Source organism: Stigmatopora nigra, chromosome 9, assembly GCF_051989575.1.
Source record: "Stigmatopora nigra isolate UIUO_SnigA chromosome 9, RoL_Snig_1.1, whole genome shotgun sequence".
NCBI classification, from domain to species: domain Eukaryota; kingdom Metazoa; phylum Chordata; class Actinopteri; order Syngnathiformes; family Syngnathidae; genus Stigmatopora; species Stigmatopora nigra.
Window position 1 is genome coordinate 12,068,778 of NC_135516.1, and position 18,764 is coordinate 12,087,541.

General features: G+C 41.6%; 2 protein-coding genes across 2 annotated transcripts in view; one reads left to right on the forward strand and one right to left on the reverse strand.

Annotated features, from left to right (window-relative positions):
* gpsm2 (G protein signaling modulator 2) overlaps positions 1-18,764 on the reverse strand; it is a 41,556-nt gene that overhangs the window by 13,023 nt on the left and 9,769 nt on the right. Inside the window, exon 3 of the mRNA XM_077724703.1 lies at positions 12,717-12,837. Coding sequence (XP_077580829.1) covers positions 12,717-12,763 — 47 coding nt within the window. The 5' untranslated portion in view covers positions 12,764-12,837. The remainder of the gene's footprint in view (positions 1-12,716; positions 12,838-18,764) is intronic.
* LOC144201653 (fibronectin type III domain-containing protein 7-like) lies at positions 1,176-6,408 on the forward strand. The gene is made up of 11 exons (XM_077724401.1): positions 1,176-1,215; positions 1,888-2,148; positions 2,961-3,218; positions 3,809-4,063; positions 4,132-4,386; positions 4,469-4,726; positions 4,801-5,058; positions 5,123-5,377; positions 5,505-5,771; positions 6,283-6,312; positions 6,380-6,408. The coding sequence occupies exons 1-11, from the start codon at positions 1,176-1,178 to the stop codon at positions 6,406-6,408; spliced, it is 2,166 nt and encodes a 721-aa protein (XP_077580527.1).

Consider the following 18,764-nt stretch of genomic DNA (forward strand, 5'->3'; position numbering starts at 1 on the left):
TGGGTTTCTATAGGCTGGGAATTTGCATTCAGGAAGGACGCTACCAAATACAGTTAATGCTAGAAACTCTTCATTGTTTGTTGTGGGAGGTTCTAATGTTGTTTTTTGAGTTAAAAAAAATTGATTCTTCCAAACATAGTATGATATTTGAGACAAAAAATAATAGTATTAATTAATTCAGAAGTATGGTTAACATTAGTTGTGTCTATCAAATTAAAGTAAGACATTTATTGCTGTCCATGAAAAGTAATAAAATGACGATTTTAACTAAACTTAGTTGAATGTACATATTGTATACAGATTTTTTTTTCTTTACATGAAATATACAATAGCCTCTATTATTCTGTGTATATATCTGGAAGCATTATTTACAATAACTTATATATATTCTAACTAGTGTAACCTGATTGGAAGGGCGAATGCAGTATAATGTTTCACCCGTCTTTATCACTGTGTTGGTCACATGATCGGAAATAACGTTCGAGAAGACGTAGGGTGACATTTAACGGGCAATGACCACATTTTAAGCTGCTCCCATGGGGGTATTTATCTTAGCTAACTTTATGAAAAGAAGTCATGTCAGATAATAAGAGTATAAAGGGCTATAGTATAACCTTAGTCACGTAAAGGGAAATATATACATAAGGACAAACAATATGGTCAATCCCTGGGCATGGCCAGGATACAACAAAGAATACAACATTTTGGAAGAAAAGTTACTTATGGCGGGCCCTGTATGTAAAAAAACAACTTATTCATGTATTTATTTATTAACTTACTTATAACTTATCTATTTATGTTTACAATGTATTTTGCTGTGTCTGTATTCTCACCCTCTTGCAAATTGTGACTACGAAATTTCCCAAATACGGGATGAATAAAGTTATCTAATCCAATCCAATTAAAAAATATACAATATACATTCCAATCTGCGTAAGAGGAGCTTCCTTCTTTCGCTTGGAAAAGCCCACCCAAGAGACCCTCAAGGGGGAGGAGTTTCAGCCCCCCTGGGCTTTTAGGTATTTGCTGAAACAATAACACACCTGTCGGCTTATCAGAGGAAAGCAAGATTGAGAGAGAAAGACAGATTTCAACTTCTCTCAAATTATTTAGAACAACAGAAGCATCCTTCAGCTTGCTTTCAGCCATTTAAAAAGTGCAGTTATGGAGAAAAGATGGCCGATGATGCTGAAAATCCTTATGGCCGTCACACAGGTGAGTCCTGCGAATTACTTTAAAAAGAAAAAGTAGAAATATCTGGCAGTGACGGCAAAAGATTGGCGGGAGACAAAAATCCAGCTTCGATTGAAGTTTATTGCGTTGTTCCTCCAAAAAAAGACATTTTTGAATTTATGGTGATCTTAAAATTAACTAAAAAACTATACGAATGTTGTTTTGATAGCAAAAAAATGATTCATTTTGTGTTATACAACAGGGTCAGAGACTTTTCTAATTTTTGATACTTATAATCCCAGTTGAAAAATATGAATATGATATGAACACACAGGCTTTTGATCTTGACGGTTTTCATCGCATCCGTGTATGCAACATGCCCCCCCTCCGACGCCCCCCCACTAGCCTCAAAGGACAAATTCATTCAGAGCTGAAAGAAAAACCCACGTTGAAATGTGTGTTGAATGAAAGCAATGTGCAGCCAGCTGCAGAATTTCCCTTCAGATACAAAGAATGCTTGTTTGCACTTATTGATCACAATATTTTGTTATTTTCAGATATGCACTGCTGAAAATGGTAAAAAAAACAACTATTTTTCTATTTTTCACTATTTTTCCAACTGACTCAACAATCCAAATGAAAAATTTGTAACTAAATATGCTAATATATTAGCCAGGAATATGAATCTATTGACGTCTTTCCATTGGTTATTAGCTCCTGAAGCACCAAAAATCGTCCAAGTCTACTCCAAGCACAGTGATAGCATCACAGTGGTATTCACAGAGGTTGCCGAGGCAACGGGCTACAGCATCAGACTACAGTCGCAGAGCACCGAGATCCTCTCAGAAACCGAAGTGGACAGTTCCCCGGCTACCGTGGTTGGACTTCAGCCGTACACAGACTACAGACTAAGCGTCATGTCCATCAACTTGGGAGGGCGGAGTCAACCGTCATACCCCGTCAATGCGAGGACAGGTAGCAATAAGATCATTGTTGTGGATGGCAAATGGTACTCATGGGGTTTAAGTCTGGGTTGCCTCAAGTATTTGACCTTTTTTGGTTATTTTTTATAAATAATTCAGGTAGAAAACATTTTTTCTCCCTATTTTCTTGAAATTTTGATAAATTGAATGACACAAATTATTTTTATGTACAATATGTATATAATGGTGTTACTTTAAAATTTAAATCAAGTCATGTCATGGTCATTTTTGTCTAATATTACACTTTGCTAAAAAAAAATCTTACTATTATAATTTAAATGGTGACTTTGAATGGTCAAACCCTGCGTCTACCACTTTATATAATTCAGCACAGTGGTTCAGTGGTTACCACATCGGCCTCACAGTTCTAGGGCCGAGGGTTTGAATCCCAGGTTGGTCCTTTTTGTGGTTTTTGCGTATAATTGAATACCATTTCCAAGCACTCTTATTTAGACTTATGAAGCAATTCACTCAAGATCCTAATCTGCGAACCAAGACCAGCAAAGTGTCGTCGTCGTTGTAGAACAATGACTTGTCTCACACCGCCGGCCATGACAGTGTTTAGTTTGACTTCTCATTGTCGTCGACAAGGAACTTTGCGGCTTATGCAGAATGGTGGAAACTGTATCTGTTCAATGAATGGTGGTGTTTTCATCCAATGAAAAGAGAAACCATGAGAACAAGGTGCTGTCCACTCCTCAGGGAAAATGCATTGACATTTAATAGCGGCCTTGCTTTTCCATCTCTTACAAAACAACATACGTACACAACTTTGTTGTCTATCTTCTTCCATTTTGTACACAGTGGTGACAGCGCCTAATTTGAACACCGCCTCCCCCAACGACAACACCATACTGGTCACATGGTCTCCCGTCCAGCACGCCGTCACTTACGAGCTCTGCGTGATCCGACAAGGCCGGAGTACTCGGCTCAAGGTCGAGACCTCGGACCACAACGTGACCTTGGGCGACCTAGAGGCCGGGACGACTTATTGCATCAAGGGCGAAGCCCTGGATGCCGAAGGCCGTGTTGGCGATGACCTCACTGTGTGCCAGATTACACGTGAGGGATGGGAATTTGATTTTCAATCTGCATTTTGGTCAATGTCTGAATCACTGATTTTGAAACTGAAGGTCTGGCAGTGAATGAGAATGTTTCAATGCCACTGACGATGGTAGAAGTTGTACTGTAGGCTCATGTTCCCAATACAGTAGAAAGGGACAATAGAAAACATTTACTCACTTCTTGCTTCTTAGAAATATCCTTATGTAGAGCTTAACTTTGTTTCCAGGCGACCATTCCAAAGTAAACAGATGCTCTGATTTTGCAAGGGAGTGTCTGTCACTCATTTCAAAGTAAGGGTATATAAACTCATTTCATATGTACACACCAGAATACTAATGCCTCAGACACAGAAACGATATTTTCCAATATTACAATGTCCGCCAGCATTCAATTGGATTCAAAAAGTCCCAAAAAACAACATACATACACCACAATGTTTTGCATTGCAATCAATTTGATGGGACCAATTAATCCATCAATTTCTTTAGACAACAATGCGATATTTGCCATTCACTGCTACACCTTCCCATTTCAAAAGCATTGAACATCCCTCCCATTAATTTAATTCATTTCATTTGCTCCAAAAGGTCCCGGAAGACCCACTTTGACCCACTACCAGTTGATTCAGGGCGAAAACCTAAGCATTGCCGTCTATTGGGAGTCGGCACAAGACGACGAAGACTACATGGCTCGGACCACCAACGGCCAAAACTGTACAAACACAGCCAATGACCACTGTTACATCAACCCGGTGGGATGCGGTCAGAATGACTCCATCTCCGTCACGGCCTTCAACTCGGCTGGACCTAGCTGGCCCTCACAACCGCTTGACTACATCACCTGTGAGTGGAACTCCGCCTAAGCACCTGCTACAAAATGTACGCACCCTGATTTTCCTTCCAAATAACAGACCCCTGCGCTCCCAACAACATTTGGGTGGAAGAAGCCAAGGCGGACGACTGTTGGGCAATGTGGACCGAAGTCCCGCTAGTTGAATTCTACACGGCGTACGTCAAAAGGGACGACGGCGCCGAGAAGTTATGCAACACCACTGGAACCGGTTGCAGTTTTCTTTGCGTTTGTGGTTACACCTATCTCATCAGTGTTTTGGCCTACAACCGTGCTGGCGCCAGTCCCTTCGCAAATGTGCACAACTACACCACCAGTAAGACATCAAAAAACTACTATATCAAAAACTACTGTAGCTGGAAAGTATCAGTCACTTTTAACTCCTATCCTTGCAACAGTTCCATGCTGCCCAGATGGTGTTCTTGTCAATCAGCCTTTGACAGAAACCCTGGAGATCACATGGTCACCGGTTAAAGGGTCCCAACTTTACCAAACAACGGCAAAGCAAGGTGACCTGGTCATACGCTGTGATGACCCGCAAGCGGTTTGCATCTTGTCAAATTTGAGATGCAACAAAGTTTACACGGTGGCCGTCACTGCGTGCAACGAGCTACGAGGGTGCAATAGCACTTGCCCAGCACAGACGCTTGAAACAGGTCAGAGTTGCCATTTTATCCAAAACAATTACAAAATAAGAGTCTTTTAAGAAGCTTCTTTTATCTCTTTCCAGCTCCGTGTTCTCCCGAAATTCAGAACGTGACGCAATTCAACCAGTCCTCATACAGAGTCCACTTCACCACTCCAAACAGCCAAAATACCGAATACACCGTCACTGCCGTGGGCCGCTTTGATTCCCACACTTGCCATGGAAAAATCACTTTCTGCATGCTAACGCAATTGCCGTGCGGTTCTACGTACCAGGTCACAGCCGTGGCCGTTACCATGGCTGGACGAAGTCTGTCCGGATACAGTACAAATTTAGAAACAGGTACTACACAATCATTGGACCAAAAAAAAACAAAAAACCTTCATCCTATTGTATTTTCTTTAAGGTCCTTGTTGTCCAGAGTCTGTAAACGTGAGCCAGGTCACGCAGGCTGTGGCCAAGATGACCTGGTCGGTCAGCCATGGCGCTCGCTCCTTCGTGGCAACGCTTACTTCCACGCGGGGACTCGCCAAATGCCACACTCTGGACACCCATTGCATGATTGGATGTATCAGCTGTGGTACCCACTACAACGTCAGCCTGGAAGCTATCAGCAGTAGTGGACACGCGTCCCGGTGCAATTATCACCGGTTTTCGTCAAGTAAGGACGACGATAGACGTCTTATCCATTTGAACTGGAATGAATGGATGTCTAGCCTCGTCAATATCAATTGAACATTTTTATTTATTTACATAATTAGTAGCAAGTTTAACTTCCTTTCTATCAGGCGCTTGTTGCCCAACGAATATCCAACTTTATCGCTGGGCTAACAACTCCCTTCGGGTGTACTGGCACTCCTCTCGGATGCCTCAGAACCAGGAGTACATGGTAGAACTGTACGGGCCAGCCGCCAACTACACCTGCCAAGCCGCACCCAATGGCAAATACTGCAACATTCGGGAAGAGACCTGTGGGGATGTCTACACAGTGGTGGTGGCGCCGATTGGACCTGATGGAGTTAAAGTCCAGTTTTGTCAGCAACGGACGTACTCGGGTCAGTTTCAACCTTTCCAATGTAGAAATCACAGTCTATGAAATGTTTTTTACTTAAAAATATGAAAGATTGATTTGAAAAAAACAAGGAAACTAATAAATAGAAAGGACAGTATCCACGATCAATTCAATAGGATTCATTGAAGACAATGTACATCTAATCTATTTGGACAGCGACAGTGTTGGGTCCCGAGTTTCGGCACCAAAATATGCTCGATCTGAAATACAACTTCAGAAGCAGGTTAAAAAAGAGTGAGATCAATTTAATAGGAAATAGGTTTATTACCAGATTCCAAGATGCAACTTTCAACTTGCAACTTTCTTTCTGAATGAACAATGGGTCAGTCTTTATATAGGAAAACAGGGTATGGTATGTTTTCTATGACAACAACCAAACTCTGAGCAAGTTTCTTATAACAACAATGTTTTCTATACTTACAAAAACTGGTATACGAATAGACTTCTATCACAAACGAGTAAACTTGAATGATTCATTTTTATGTTATCCATAGTTCCCTGCTCAGGATTTAACAGCGGCATCAGTGAGTACCCTCGCCGACTCCTAAACCTACAACATGGCTTTTCCAGTAACACACCGTCTCTCATTAGTGATCTCTCGGGGAAGAAGCCTAAAATAAAAGTCGGTAAGTTCCACACAAACCATCTTGAATGACTTATGTAACCCTGAGACCAAAGCACTGATTGTTTCAAGCGTGAAAGCAATTTATAAAAGCGGGAGGCGGCTTTTGTGACGCTCGGCAACGTGATGCGCTCTCTCATAACGGCGTCATAGGCGTTTCATAAAACCAAAATCACCGTGCCCCGAGACGTCCCGTAACAATAGAAACCGAGGAGAACAAAGCGGGAGTGTATGATATTAAAAAACAAAGATGGCCTCTTCCTCACTGACATACCCGTGGGATTTCAACTCCAAGAACGAAACTTGTAAACGTGACTCAGGCAAAAGAAGCATGTGAAGGTGTTGTAAGATGATAAGAACGTTGATGTAGTATGTTCGGGCCCAAGTACAATACAGAATTAATGTCAACTTTCGTGTTTCTAACCCGCAGGAAGCCTTCAAATGACATCGTTACGTGGAGAAGGACTGTTTACATTCAGTGTGTACATGTAGTCTACATGGAATACTATACTCCTTTTTTAGGAACAGCATCAAAAATGCAATTTGTATGTTTTTATAAATCTTACTGATGTCAAACCTACTTGAATTTTTCTCTTTTTTGGGATAAAATTATAAGATTAAATGAACGTCAATGACATATATCCACTCAATCACGTACTTAAGATTACTCAAGGTAACCGATATTAATTTACTAGAGGTACAATATAAAACAAAAAAAGAAAACTACTATTTTGGGTCATTAGAAAAGAAATAAATACTAGCTCAGCTTTTCAATGAGTTAAATGAATTCCCTATAAAGCCATAACACACATTTTAGCGCATTTTTCCAAAAATGTTTGACATAAAAACACAAATCTCTACTACGAATCACAAAAATATACTTGACACCATTTGTAGTGTTAAGTTTATGTAACCTGTCAACAATGATACCATGCTACGCTTATAATATTCCACATTTTCAAACACCCAAACTAGATGTTGTCCTTAGGTCATTTGTAAATCCCAACCCAACTCCTCCAAGAAAACAGTAAAAGGATCAACTGATAAAGTAGGTCGAGGGTGATAATACATAGCCACTATCCCTGAAAAGGCTATTATACAATAATGCAATATGACTTAGCATTTCCAAGTAAAATGATCAGGAAGAATGTAGCAGGACACCTAGCATATCGATACAAAAGACATGTATAATGTTACAAGTGGATTAACTTAAAAAACAATTCTTATATAATGGTAGTCTTTCATTAAAAAACTGCTTCACATACTAAGAATAACTATTCACAGCTTTCATAAATATGAAACGGACAGGATTTACAAAAATGGGTAAATACCTATAAAATGAATAGAAATGGTGTGAATTGGGTGGAGAAGTGAAAGTACACCCCACCCCGCCCTACCTAACCATCCCATTTGTTTCCGTATCATGGTGACGGAGCCCAAAGGCATCCATCCACCTGTCCTGGTTTGGAAGGCCCTGATTGGTTCCCACAGAGTTGATTATCCCTACTTGGTCTGTAAGGATTTCAGAGAATCATTCAGAAGCAGTGAACAATTTGGATAAGATGTGGGTGTTTTTTACCGTCGTTCTATTATCTGTCACACAGGTAAATTTTTTAAAATGTTTTCTTATAGTTTTTTTCATGTTATTCCACATTAACTTGATTTTCCTAATACTGTTCTTTCCCCTTAGATGCTACAAGTTTTGGCAACAGGTGAGTATTTAAAATAATAAGCACTTGGAAATGCTTCATGATTATTATTATTATTATTTCACTAATTAAGCTAAAAAAATAATGATTATTATTAACAGCAATAATAAAAAAATATTGATGAATACCAAAGAAACTGACTTTATAGCCCTTAATTTATCACTAGTTAACGTCCAATCCATGTAAAGTGAGAGTTTGGCAGCGAATGAACATTTATGCATTGGCTCCCTATCTCTCCCACTTGTGATTGGACGCCGTATTCCATCAATCAATGTTACAAGCGATTCAAACGTAGAAGTTTTCCCATTCAACTGAATTTACTGCCATTTTCCCCAGGATGCAATATTGTGTCAGTGACATCTCCTTCAGCATCATCCCTAGAGATCCAATGGAGCGATAACAATGGCGGTTCCGTCTATTTACTGGACTTACGAGTGGTCAACTCCACCAGTATTGCCCCCGTGGTGGTGATGCCATACCCGCCCAGTACTCAGAGACTCATTCAGGGTTTACGACCCGGCCATGCTTATATAGTCACACTCAAAGTTTTTACCTTTTACACGGTTGTGTGTAATGACACTCGGCAAACTTGGACAGGTAATAAGATCATTAACCAGACTTTAGTACTATCTCAGACAGTTCCTTATATTAAAAGTTTTTGTGCTTTTCCACAGTGCCCGCCAAATCCCAGATTACATATTCCAGAGCTATTTCCAGTACTTCTATAATATTTGAATGGTCAAGCGTATTTGGAGCCGAGAGCTACACGTTGTATGTGGAAGAGTTGTTCAGTGTCCCAGTGAAGAAATACAACCAGACCTTCACGGTTTTAAACGGGCAAACAGATGGCCTGACTCCATCCACGACGTACAACTGTTACATTTACGCCTCCAACTCAGCCGGAAGAGGCGCCAGGAGTAACATCAGGACAATCACGACACGTAAGCTTTAGCGCAAAAACAATATTTTGATTCACGTACACACTTAATAAGCTTTTTTATTCCGTTTTCCCAAGTGGTGGAACCACCGACTGGTGTCACTCTGGTCTCGACGGGAAGGAACTCGGCTCTAGTGTCGTGGGATTCCGTGTACAAAGTATTACTTTATCAAGTGACCGTGATTGATGACGATCCCAGCAACACGCCTGTCGTCAGGAACACTTCGTCAACATTCATGCAGATTAATAATCTGGAGCCTTGCTCTACCTACACAGTCGGCGTATCATCGGTCAATGTGTTCTTGGTACCGGGGGAGTCTTCCAACGTCACCCATACAACCTCCAGTGAGTATGTAATGACGGATTTTATTCGCTGACAAGTACAAAAAGATTGGATGTCTACCATTGATCAAGCGATTTAACAAATCAGAAGACTACAATGTTAAATTCTGGACTACAATGTTAAATTCTGGACTACAATGTTAAATTCTGGACTACAATGTTAAATTCTGGACTACAATGTTAAATTCTGGACTACAATGTTAAATTCTGGACTACAATGTTAAATTCTGGACTACAAAGTTAAATTCTGGACTACAATGTTAAATTCTGGACTACAATGTTAAATTCTGGACTACAATGTTAAATTCTGGACTACAATATTAAATTCTGGACGACAATGTTAAATTCTGGACTACAACGTTAAATTCTGGACTACAATGTTAAAATTCTGGACTACAATGTTAAATTCTGGACTACAATATTAAATTCTGGACGACAATGTTAAATTCTGGACTACAATGTTAAATTCTGGACTACAATGTTAAATTCTGGACTACAATATTAAATTCTGGACGACAATGTTAAATTCTGGACTACAATGTTAAATTCTGGACTACAATGTTAAAATTCTGGACTACAATGTTAAAATTCTGGACTACAACGTTAAAATTCTGGACTACAACGTTAAAATTCTGGACTACAATGTTAAATTCTGGTCTACAATGTTAAATTCTGGACTACAATGTTAAAATCCTGGACTACAATGTTAAATTCTGGACTACAATGTTAAATTCTGGACTACAAAGGCCTGGACCAGGCCAAGTCAAGAGCACCTCTGCTGGTGGCAGCCGATTAGTGCACTGTATTTTACAATGAACAGATAATATATTGCACACAGTACACCCCTCATTGTTCAACAATTAGCCAACAACTATCACAAAAGGGCTTCAATCAATTCATCAATTTTTCACAAAGTACTTTGTAGAAGTCCCTAATTTGCATTTGCGATCCATTGAAGATCCTTACGCGATATCTTCTGTCTAAGTAGCAAAACAAAGACTAACAGATTTCCCTCTTCTTATTCAGCCATTAATCCAGTGACATCTATCGAGGTGGACTACAGCTGCACCAGCGGCACAGTGACAGTAACATGGGACTTGGCATTTGGCGCCAATTTATACCGAGCCACAGCTGTGGATGGCATGGGTGCATCCCTCAACTGTACCTCTAACTCCAACAGCTGCCATATTGTCATGCTCAAGTGCGGTGAAAAGTACAGAGTCCACGTGACGGCAATATCAGACGACTGTGAGAGTATCGCCAACACCTCCACCCTGTTCGAGACAGGTGAGTTTCCCTTCCGCGTTGACTTTGTTACAAAGATAGATTTTATTATCCGATAAGTTGGCCCACTGGGAGGCTCTTTGACTTCCCCCTATTGTATCCCACAATCTTTTCTCACAGACACACCCTCTCATTCGTTACTAAACATGGACACTCAATACCTTAAACCAGGGGTGTCAAACATACGCCGCGCGGGCCGGATCCGGCCCGTCTGGTGGTTTGGTACGGCCCGGGGAAGAAAGCTGCATTGTATAAAAAAAATATGAATTTTCTTTAAAATTTGTAGTTCTTGTATTATCCACTAGGGGCGCAGTGTTTTAGTACATGCAGACAACATGAATTGACATTTATTTATGTTCTTATGTTCTTCTTTTGTTCATAATATATTGTTCATAATGTAAAAGGAAAATTCTTTTAATAAACATTTTGATAATTTACTCATTATTTGCACTAATTATTAGTATTAGTGACTAATACAAAGGAAAAAAGTGGGCTTATTGTTAGTTCTATGTAATTTTGCAATGAGTTTACATTAAGCTGTATTCGGCCTGCAGACCAAAGGGAGTTTGACACCCCTGCCTTAAAAAATTGAAGTTTTTTTTCTTTTTTACAGTCAATTGAAGTAGGGGAATATTTCAAAATGTCGGTTATCCTAAAAACAGACTAAGATACACTGTATAACATTGGCTATTATTCCGTCTCCAGTACCCTGCGCTCCGGCCGATACCACAACTAGCCACGACTGCCCCAGCAATGTGATTCTATTCAGCTGGGAAAAAACAAACAACACTTTCTACTACGTGGCAATGGGCGTAGACGATAACGGCCAAGTGACAGAATGCCGTACACAAGACAGCTCCTGCTTTTTTACCAATAATGGCTGTGGGAAGTTCTACACTTTCACCGTGTACGCTGTCAGCTCGGAATGCGACAGTGAAATCAGTCAACCAGAGTTTGTCCGGACATGTGAGTATATCATTTAGAATAGATTGGCCACAATAAGTCTGGAGAACTGTATATAACTCCATAATTTCCATCACAGCTCCTTGTCTTCCAACAAATGTCAAGACTGGGGCAGAGTGTCAATCCGAAGCCCTGATCACTACCTGGGATTCAGCTGCAGGAGCTTTGGCTTATACTATAGAAGCACAGGGTAATACAGGAGAAACCTACAACTGTACATCCTCATCCAATAGCTGTGCAGTGACCGGTGTGCCCTGTGGTGAACATCTCAGTGTGTGGATCATCGCCTCAAATGACAATTGCTCTACGGACAGGGTTCTTGGAGAGGTTGCACAGACTGGTATGTGCTGGTTGGGTGGTTATACATGTTGGGTCAAATGTTTATTCATGGGTTTTAGATTGGAAAATTCCATTGGTTCAACCTTAGGATTAAATTCTCATCCCACTTCTTGATATTCCAATATGGCATTTGGGACAGAAAAATAATGAAACTGCGGTTTCTTATCTCAAAGTACAGTTTCTATGGCCATGGGTACTCCAGTATGAGGGTAAAAAATACACATTTGTGATAGAAACACGCAAAAGTCTACTTTAGTTTTGTTTTAAGAACTGAGGATGCCTTTTCAATTTGAAAATCAACTAACAAGAGTCCCTATTTCAATCACCATCATCAGGATAAATGACAAATGAGTAACAACTACAGTATTTCCTGTGTTACACTAAGCTAATTTATTATTTTTCATCACTCCAGTTCCTTGCACCCCCACTATCGTCTCGGTAACAACCGACTGCAGTCAAAACTCTGCAGAAATCACCTGGACAACGAGCATCGGTGCCATATTTTACAGCGCAATCGTTCAAGATTCGGATGGAAACTCCCATGACTGTTCTTCAATGGGCACGCAATGCATAGTAGAAACTTTACGATGTGGAAGGAATTACACGGCCCACATTGTCGGGACTAATCTCAAATGTAACAGTAGTGAAAGTGACGAGATTGCTTTTACCACAGGTAATAATTGACTATGAATGTAACAGTGAAAAAAGAAATTGAGAAAACATGGCATTTACCTTTGACTCTCTTCTTCATCCTTAGCGCCGTGTCCTCCTGACAACATCGAAGCATTCAGAGATTGTGATGCCAACCACGCTCTGATTGTCTGGCAGAACCATCTGCCAACAGGCAACTACACTGCAACGATAGAAGACCAGAATGGAGTTGAACTCACCTGCAACAGTGACACTGTCAACAACTGTAAAATTCCTAATCTACCTTGTGGGAAGAGATATAATGTTACAGTTACCAACAATGATGGAAGCTGCCATTCGACTTCCACATCAATCACAATGGACTCTGGTACTACAAAATTATCTTTTTGAGATAAGTTTTTCCTATACTTGCTCTAAGATGTATTTAATATCATTTTTAATAGTTCCCTGTGGCCCAGAGGATGTCGAAGCCGAAATAAGATGTCCTTCAGGCGAGGTGGTATTGACCTGGAGCATCCCTACCCCAGCAGAGAACTATACAGTCACCATTTATAGAGGGTTGGGTGAACCCATCTATTGCACCTCCACAGAGACCCAATGTACTAGCGGAGATTTGGTCTGTGGAAGTACTTACTCTGCCACTGTTGTAGCAGTCACTGGGTCGTGTCAGAGTATGCCCAGTAACGAGATCGTCGTACAAACATGTAAGAACACTCGTCATACGGAGAGAAACTAAATGTCAGTTGCTTCTTACAATCAAAAGACTAAAAAAACACTTATATGAACAGCAAAATCAATAATGAAAACAGAGCTCCTTCTATACATCAGTGTAAACCATTCTTGTTTCAATTTTTCTGTTTTTTAAACTTTTATTCAGTGCCGTGCCCCGCTACATCTGTCATTGCTGAAGCGCTGTGCGCACCAGATCTCGTTATTGTGCACTGGATGGCCAGTGACAGTACCACATCTTACACTGCCTTCGCAGTGAGCAATACAGGCGATTCGTCGCAATGCACAACCAATGAAACAATGTGCTACTTCCATGACCTTATGTGCGGTGAGGTTTACAACATTAGTGTAGCAGAAACGAGTGAAAACTGCACAGGTCTTCAGGGGAACCCCGTGACCCTATACACAGGTAACTCTCTATAGACTTCCAGGTTTTTGGAATTGGCGAAACTAACACATTTTCTGACTCCCCTCTTCAAGAGCCTTGTACCCCCATCAATGTTTTTAGCCAGCTGGACTGTATAGCTCACACATCTGATGTATGGTGGGACTCCGATCCAAATGCAGTGAGCTACACCGTGACAGCCACCAGTACGGATCAGACACTTACCTGTGTTAGCTCAACCTCTAATTGTACACTAACGGACCTACGCTGCGACCACTCCTATTCCATTTTTGTGACGGCCACTGATGGTAATTGTGTCAGCAGTAACAGCCTCTCCATTTGGCAACCACCAGGTAACAAATGGCAGTTATTGTACTACTTGAAAATCCGTAGTTACTTGGTTTTACCAACCTAGAAAGTTGAGTCTCGTGTACTTTCTAGTATTCATCTTAAATCTCACATTATGATCTCAGTACCGTGTGCACCAGAGGGAGTCAACATCACCACGTTCTGCAGCACCAATGATGTAATGGTCAGCTGGAAAAACTCTTCTTGGCCACTTAACTACAGTGTCAGCGCCACACCTCTTTCTGGAAATATGACTTCAACTACTTGTCAGACTGACAACACTAACTGCACTCTGACAGGCCTTCAATGTGGACAGACTTACAATGTGTCTGTAAAAGGTTGCCATGGCGATTGTCCCGGAGTATATAGTGCTCCACTAACCATCATGACAGGTATTACAACGTGGAAAGATTGGAGAAATGACTTTGAATAAGCATCGGAGAGAATACATGCATTGTATTTTGGTCTTTGCAGTTCCATGTGCACCTGTACTCTTGGACGCAATAACAGATTGCACTACCAACTCCATTTTGGCCTCCTGGAATCCTTCTATGGGTGCAACCTCTTATACAGTGACTTTAACAGGACCAAATGGCTTCATTGAAACTTGCAGTACACCGAACACTGTGTGTCCTTTCAGTAATATTGAATGTGCTACACAATATACCATTAACGCCACAGCACATGACAACTACTGCTCAAGCACCTCCGTTCTGACCACAGTGACCACAGGTACTTTTGAAAATCGTGAGGCTCAATTCAATTAATTTCACAGAATCTAACAATTTACCCATCTCATACTTCAACCTCCAGGACCATGTGACCCAGACAGTGTAGCTGCTACCCTTCAGTGTGGGTCTAATTCAGCTGAAGTATCCTGGACTGCCAGTACTGGGGCTACTGCATACACTGTTATAGCTACCGGCTCACAGCACCAAATATCCTGCTCGAGTGAATCAACTTCTTGTCAACTGGATGAGCTGCAATGCGGGGTGACGTACAGTTTGATTGTGCTAGCTGACGATGGTCAATGCAACAGCACAGGAGGTTCACCGACTATGTTGATGGCAGGTAGTGATAAATTCATTGACAGTGGTCGCCAAATCACGCTACAAAGATCTTAGGCTAACCCTTCTTATTTTTTCCCAGCTCCATGTGCACCATACATTGAGTCTAGCACTCAAATCTGTGGTACTAATTCCTCCTCCGTGTCCTGGATGGCCATAGCTGATGCCACAGGTTACACAGTTACCGCAACAGCAACAAGCGGTCATTCCGTTTCCTGCACTTCAGCAAATTCAATTTGTGAGCTAATGGATTTAGAATGTGGCGAAATCTACACAGCCACCATCGTAACCATGGGAAGCGAATGTGATAGTTCTCCTGGAGAAAGCGCTAACATTATCACAGGTAGGTGCATTGTACAGGATTTTCGCAGATATTCTTCAACTTGATTTGCATTTGTTGGTTTACAGCTCCCTGCCCGCCAGTATCAGTTTCCAAGCAGTACATGTGTACCAACAACACAGCCTTGATTAGTTGGAGCGAGACTTCAGGGTATCTCAATTTCCAAGCAGAACTATCTGGATTTGGCTACCAGGACAGTTGCAGGACTACAAATAGCAGTTGTGTAGTTCATAATCTTCCTTGTGGCTTGGAACTTGATGTTACAGTTCATGCTGAGGGGGCAGAGTGCAATAGCACCCCCAGTGTCTCTCAATCACTCCAAACAGGTAAGTAACCAGATATACTATAAGAAATATATTTGACAAATGCACCCAATCTTAGGGATAATTTATGTAGTTGTTTTTGCAGTTGGTCAGTCACTTTCCGCCCCCCATTTCTCGCAGCACCGTGCGCCCCAGAGAACGTCAGCGCCGCATTGATATGTTCCAATCACTCCGCTTTGGTATCATGGGTGGGAAGCCACAGTGCTGTTGAATACACAGTGACGTCTACTGGCCAAGATGGACACACACATCAATGTCATTCCAACACCACTAGCTGTCAGCTATCACACATCCAATGCGGTGAAACATACAACCTCATTGTCACGCCGCACTCCGAGTCATGCGCTGGAAGACCGAGTCAAGTCCACAGCTTCCAAGCAGGTACAAAACAATCATAAATATCACCCGGCAACATTGAAAAGACTTAATTCCTCTGTTTTTAACCACCCTTTCTCCAGGTCTTTGTCCCCCAAGTACTGTAACAACATTTCCACCATGTGCGGATAGTAGCATGGTGTCTTGGTCCAGTGTAGCCGGGGCCGAAATGTACATAGCCACGGCCACAGCCGATGACGGACACGTTCATAACTGCAGCAACGGTGTTTCTACCTCATGCCAGTTCACTAACCTCCACTGTGGGGAAAGCTATTCCGTCACTGTAGTCACCGCGGACCGTGGGTGCTGGAGCGAGCCAAGTTCTCCAGTAGAAATGATTACCGGTGTGTGTGTGTAACTATCCTACAAATATACACACTTCCATGAATACTAACGTGTCTTCCCTGTCATGTCAGGTCTGTGTCCACCCACCAACCTTGTGGGCGAGGTCGCCTGTGACACCAACACAGTAACAATTTCATGGGATCCGATTCAATTACCGGGAGTTTCCTACATCCTAAAATATGAAAAACTCTACGGGATACTTCCCCCTGTAACCTGGCCGGCTTCAAGCGCTTCACATACGCTGACCGACCTTGAATGTGGAGAACGATATGCCTTCTCCATTTCGTTTCTTGATCAGTCTTGCCAGAGTAGCTACAGCCCTCCATTGGAATTGAGCACAGGTTCTTCATCCTTTCAGTTCGGATATTTTGAGTGTAGCAGCAGAATTTGAAAGTTTTTAACGGAGTGTTTTCATTCCACATCTAGCTCCTTGCCAGCCTACAAACTTTGCTGCTCGTGTGGACTGCGGGATGAACAACGGTAACTTCAGCTGGATCGAGAGCAGCGGAGCAACGTTTTACACAGTGGAAGTGACAGGAGATCACGGTCATGTGGCGTCCTGCTTGTCCAATGACACTTCATGTGCTGTCAGACTTCATTGCGGTCGTTCATATTCAGCCTCGTTGGTGGCATCAACCGAAAGTTGCAACAGCACTGAACATGCGGACATATACTTTAACTCAGGTGAGGGAAAAACTCTATGACAGCTTTCAAACAATGTTCATAATGCCATCCAACTTGCCAAGCCAGGACTTAATTGACTAACTTCCCCATTCCACTTGTCTCCACTAGCTGCCTGTCTCCCAGAGAATGTAGAAGGTGTAGTGAACTGTTACACTAATGTGATGGATGTCAGTTGGTCTGAAACCCCTGGTTCAGACAACTACACGGCCTGGGCCATCAGTTTGGAAGGACACCGAGCTTCCTGCAACTCCACGTACAACAATTGCTCCATCCATGATTTGCAGTGTGGCCACGTCTATGAGGTTCTAGTCACCTCTTCCTCGGTTCATTGTGAAATCATCGTTGGTTCTGACTACAAAGTCCAAGCTGGTGAGTCTTCAAAATTTTAGTAGGGGCAGAACAGATCTAATATGATTCTTTGTCTTGTCTATAGCGCCTTGTAAACCCGAGAACGTCTCAGGGGATCTTAACTGTAGCGCCAACATCATGAGAGTAACGTGGGATCATGTCAGCTCTCAAGCTCAGAACTTCACTGTAGAAGCCAACTCTGTTTCCGGTGTTAACTCCACTTGTGAAACCGATGAGGGTAACTGTTCATTCTTGGACTTGAGCTGTGGACAACTCTACACTTTCACAGTGACGGGTCACACAAACGTCTGTATGAGCGAAATGAGTTACCCCACAGAGATACTGACTGGTACATCTCCTCAAAATTCTTCACTATATCCAATTTTTTGGTGCTGTACAAAACTACAGGATGTCTTTTTGCTTTCTAGGTCCATGTCCCCCTAGCCAGGTGTCCGCCGAGATGAATTGTGCCACCCGAATGGCTTGGGTCAGTTGGGATACGGCTGCTGAAGCTTCAGCCTACAGTGCTCAGGCAATCTCCACCAATGGACACAACTCCTCCTGTAGTGCCATGGGAAGTGAATGTGAACTTAGCAACCTGGTCTGTGGACAGAGTTACTCGGTCATTGTGGAATCAATGCATACTGGTTGTGCTGGGCCGGCCACTGCTCCGATCTGGTTTACTACAGGTGAGCCATCCAGGAAAGATGAAATGGTAATATTTTGAGAGAAATTAGTATGCTCATGAATGGTTGCCAATCTTCTTTATGAGATGAAAGTCTTAATATTACAAGAATTAAGACTTTTAAGGTAATATTACAAGATTAAAATCATAATTTACTAGAGTAAGCTATGAGAAAAAGTAAACCTGGTACCCAAAACAAACACAAAGTAATACGATTCATTAAACACACAAAGTACAAACACAAAAATGGTCATCGACAGATGGCTGACAAAGATATGTTAAAATGGCGCAAATTATAGTCGGGAAAAATATGATACAATTTATAATTATAGTAAGGTACTGCCCTGAAAATTATTCAATGAAAAACAACATGCCGTATCTCAAAAAAGTTTGTACAAAACTGGCCTAAACTACCATACAAGAACCTGTAGTTTTGTATTTGTTTGAAAACCAAAATTTATAGGATAGATGTTTTTTTTCATACGCTATTGGTGAATTGA